The sequence below is a fragment of the Otolemur garnettii genome, unplaced genomic scaffold, assembly GCF_000181295.1.
Source record: "Otolemur garnettii isolate 467f Iridium unplaced genomic scaffold, OtoGar3 scaffold00134, whole genome shotgun sequence".
Classification (NCBI taxonomy): Eukaryota; Metazoa; Chordata; class Mammalia; order Primates; family Galagidae; genus Otolemur; species Otolemur garnettii.
In genome coordinates, this window is record NW_003852529.1 from 4,427,107 (window position 1) to 4,430,310 (window position 3,204).

General features: G+C 63.9%; 1 protein-coding gene across 2 annotated transcripts; it reads left to right on the plus strand.

Moving 5' to 3' along the window:
- Positions 1-289: 289 nt before the first annotated feature.
- On the plus strand, positions 290-2,722 carry CDKN1C (cyclin dependent kinase inhibitor 1C). Of its 2 annotated transcripts, none has more exons than XM_003798367.3 (4): positions 290-429; positions 617-1,284; positions 1,811-1,949; positions 2,030-2,722. In XM_003798367.3, exons 2-3 carry the CDS (start codon positions 627-629, stop codon positions 1,942-1,944), a joined length of 792 nt encoding a protein of 263 aa, XP_003798415.1. In that variant the 5' UTR covers positions 290-429; positions 617-626; the 3' UTR covers positions 1,945-1,949; positions 2,030-2,722. The 2 variants fall into 2 exon arrangements, with proteins under 2 accessions (XP_003798415.1, XP_023374102.1); XM_023518334.1 differs by having other exon boundaries at positions 301-429; positions 2,035-2,722.
- The last annotated feature ends 482 nt before the right edge of the window (positions 2,723-3,204 follow it).

Genomic DNA, 3,204 nt, shown 5'->3' on the forward strand with positions numbered 1-3,204 from the left:
ACGTTACCGCCTGCAGCGCCCTTTAACTCCCGCCCCGCCCCGCTCACCGCCCCCTTCCCCGGCTACAGCGCGCTTGCTGCCCAGCCGCCAATCAGCCGGTCCGTGTGAGCGCCCAGTGGGCGGTGCGCGGGGGCCGGGCGGCCGGCGGGGCGGGGGCAGCCCGGCGCCGGCCAATCGCCGCGGTGTTGTTGAAACTGAAAATACTACATTATGCTAATCGCGGCGGGACCCGCGCGGTGGGGGGAGGTAGGGCCCGCGCGTATAAAGGGGGCGCAGGCGGGCTGGGCGTTCCACAGGCCAAGTGCGCTGTGCTCTAGGGGTGCGGGCGAGGCCAGAGGGACCCAGCAGGCAGGCACCGAGGGGGCGCGGCTGCCAGCCGAACGAGACAGGCGAACGAAACGCGGGAACAGTCCACGACCAGACAGCCAGGTAGCCGCCGCGCTCGCCCTCCCGCCGCGTCCCTTTGCAAACGTAGAGTCTGGTTGCGCGGGGTCTCCCTTGCTCCGGGCCTCCGCCCTCCTCTTCTCCTTCTCTCCTTTTCCTCTGTTGCTCTCCTCTCCTCTTTCACTGCCTGGGTTCGCGCAGCCCCGGCCATCTCCGACGCGTCCCTCCACAGCACATCCGCGATGGAGCGCCTTGTCTCCCGTGGGACCTTCCCTACGCTTGTGCGCACTAGCGCCTGCCGCAGACTCTTCGGGCCTGTGAACCACGAGGAGTTGAGCCGCGAGTTGAGAATCCGCTTGGCCGAGCTGAACGCCGAGGACCAGAACCGATGGGACTTCGACTTCGAGCAGGACGTGCCGCTGCGGGGCCCTGGACGCATGCAGTGGATCGAAGTGGACAGCGAGTCTGTCCCCGCATTCTACCGCGAGACGGTGCAGGTGGGGCGCTGCCGCCTGCTTCTGGCGCCCCGGCCCGTCCCGGTGGCCGTGGCTGTCAGCCCGTCCCCCGAGCCGCCGGCCGCTGAGTCCCTCGACGGCCTCGAGGAGGCGCCGGAGCAGTCGTCCAGCGACCCGACCCTGGCGCCCACCCCGCCCCTGGCCCCAGCCCCAGTCCTGGCTACGGCCTCGGCCTCGGGCTCGGCCCTGGCCCCGGCCCCGGCCCCGGCCCCAGATGCGGCGCCTCCAGACAGCGCCGAGCAAGGCGCGAACCAGGCGCAGCGCAGCCAGGAGCCTCTTGCCGATCAGCTGCACTCGGGAATTTCGGGACGTCCCGCGGCCGGTACTGCTGCCGCCAGCGCCAACGGCGCCGCGAACAAGAAGGTGTCCGGGCCTCTCATCTCCGGTGAGCCCCGCACAGCCCCGCCCCGGTCCGGCCCCGCTTTGTCCAGCCGGCCGGTCTCCCCAGCCCTCGGGGGCCTCGCTCGGTTCCCGCCTCCTCCCGTGGCATTAAAGGGCCCGCAGCGCTCAGGGCGCGGCTGCACCCCAAACCTCTTTCCTGCCCTACTGTTGTGCTCTCGAGCAACTCGCACGGGAGGGATGGGAGGATGAGTCTTGACTGCTACCCCCTCAGAGCGCTGTCCTCGCCCCTGGCCGCAGGAGCCCCTCCCCGGGCGCGGCCCGGCGCGGCAAGCGCGGCGCAGAGGGGGTTAAGCACCGCGGCAGCCCCGGGGGGCTTGGCCGCGGGACAAGGGGAAATGCTTACACAGCACATTGCGCGGCGACGTAAACAAAGCTGACCTGCCGCAGACCTCGGCGCGGGCGGGGATGGCACCCCCACGCCGGCCAGCCCGCGCCCCGCGCCCTCCCCCGGCCCCCGCTTGTGTCTCCCGGCCGCCCCGCCCTGACCCGCCGCGCGCTGTCGTCCGCAGACTTCTTCGCCAAGCGCAAGAGATCTGCGGCCGAGAATAAGTCCTCTAGCGAGGTCCCCGCGGGGTGTACCTCTCCCAGCGGCGCTACTGGGGTGGGCGCGGCGGAGCAGACCCCGCGCAAGAGGCTGCGGTGAGCTAGGTGAGTACTTGGCACCGGGGAGCGCGGAGGGGCAGCCCACGGGTCCCTGCTGTCTTTGCTCACCACCCTTCTTCCCGCAGTTTAGAGCCCAAAGAGCCCCGAGGGAGCCTGTCGGGGCAGCGGACGTTGGGGCCTTGGCTGGGACCGTACATGTAGCAGCAACCGGCGGCGGCGGCTGCCGCAGAGCAGCGTTCGGTTTTGTGTTTAAAGTTTGAAAACTGTGCAATGTATTAATAACGTCTTTTTATATCTAAATGTATTCTGCACGAGGAGTACACTGGTCCCAAGGTGTAAAGCTTTAAGAGTCATTTATATAAAATGTTTAATCTCTGCTGAAACTCAGTGCAAAAAAAAGAAAAAAGAAAAAAAAAAGGAAAAAAGGAAAAAAACCATGTATATTTGTACAAAAAGTTTTAAAGTTATACTAACTTATATTTTCTATTTATGTCCATGCGTGGACCGCTCTGCCACGCCATAGCTCGGTTATTGGTTATGCCAAAGGCACTATCCTGTACCCGCACCTGGTTATCAGCAATCGTAGATGTATTTTTATAGCGGGCTCTGGGGGAGGGGGTTGCTCACAAGCTGTAGCTGCCGTAATGCTCATCTAGCTTGCCGTCTCTTGCTCTTTCGCTGTCTCTCTTACTATTACTGCGTTTATTTTAAACTTGAAGACAAATCTGTTAAAATGGTTCCTGAGCCGTCTGTACCACTGCCCCGGCCCCTCGTCCGCCGGGTTCTAAATAAATAAAAAGAGGCCGAATATGCTGCCACACCGGTCTACATGGTTGTACACATTCTTTCTTCCCCTGTACCCCTGAACCCCAAAGCTGGATAGGGGCAGCCCAGTCTGCTTTCCATGATCAAGGTCCAAGAGGGAGGGGGCTTCTCCTGGCTGGCCTGGCCACGCCCACCTGCTCTGGGCCCCCTCATCTAGTGTGGGGCTCCAGCCCCACCTGCATTCATCACCCCCACAGGTGGGGCTTCCTGTAGCCCCTGACCTACCTTTGTTCAAAGAAACCAACACCACACCAGCACCCTGGCCAGTGTCTTGTGTCAGCACCACATCACTGAGGATGCGCATGGGGGGAGGGTAGGGAGTGGGAGCCCCAGGGAGCAACTACAGGGGCTACACCAAGGCACACCCACCTCTGCTGACACCATCAGGCCTGCACAAGGTGCAGTCCCAACTGCTGCCGGTACCCAGCTTTGTGGGCCACCAGACCACCAAAGCGTTCAAGGCCTAGTGGGCCTG

Excerpts from the sequence above, each read along its gene's own strand:
- CDKN1C (XM_003798367.3), top strand. The coding sequence starts at position 627 with ATGGAGCGCCTTGTCTCCCGTGGGACCTTCCCTACGCTTGTGCGCACT. Across the intron at positions 1,285-1,810 it reads GTCCGGGCCTCTCATCTCCG|ACTTCTTCGCCAAGCGCAAG; the intron begins GTGAGCCCCGCA and ends TGTCGTCCGCAG.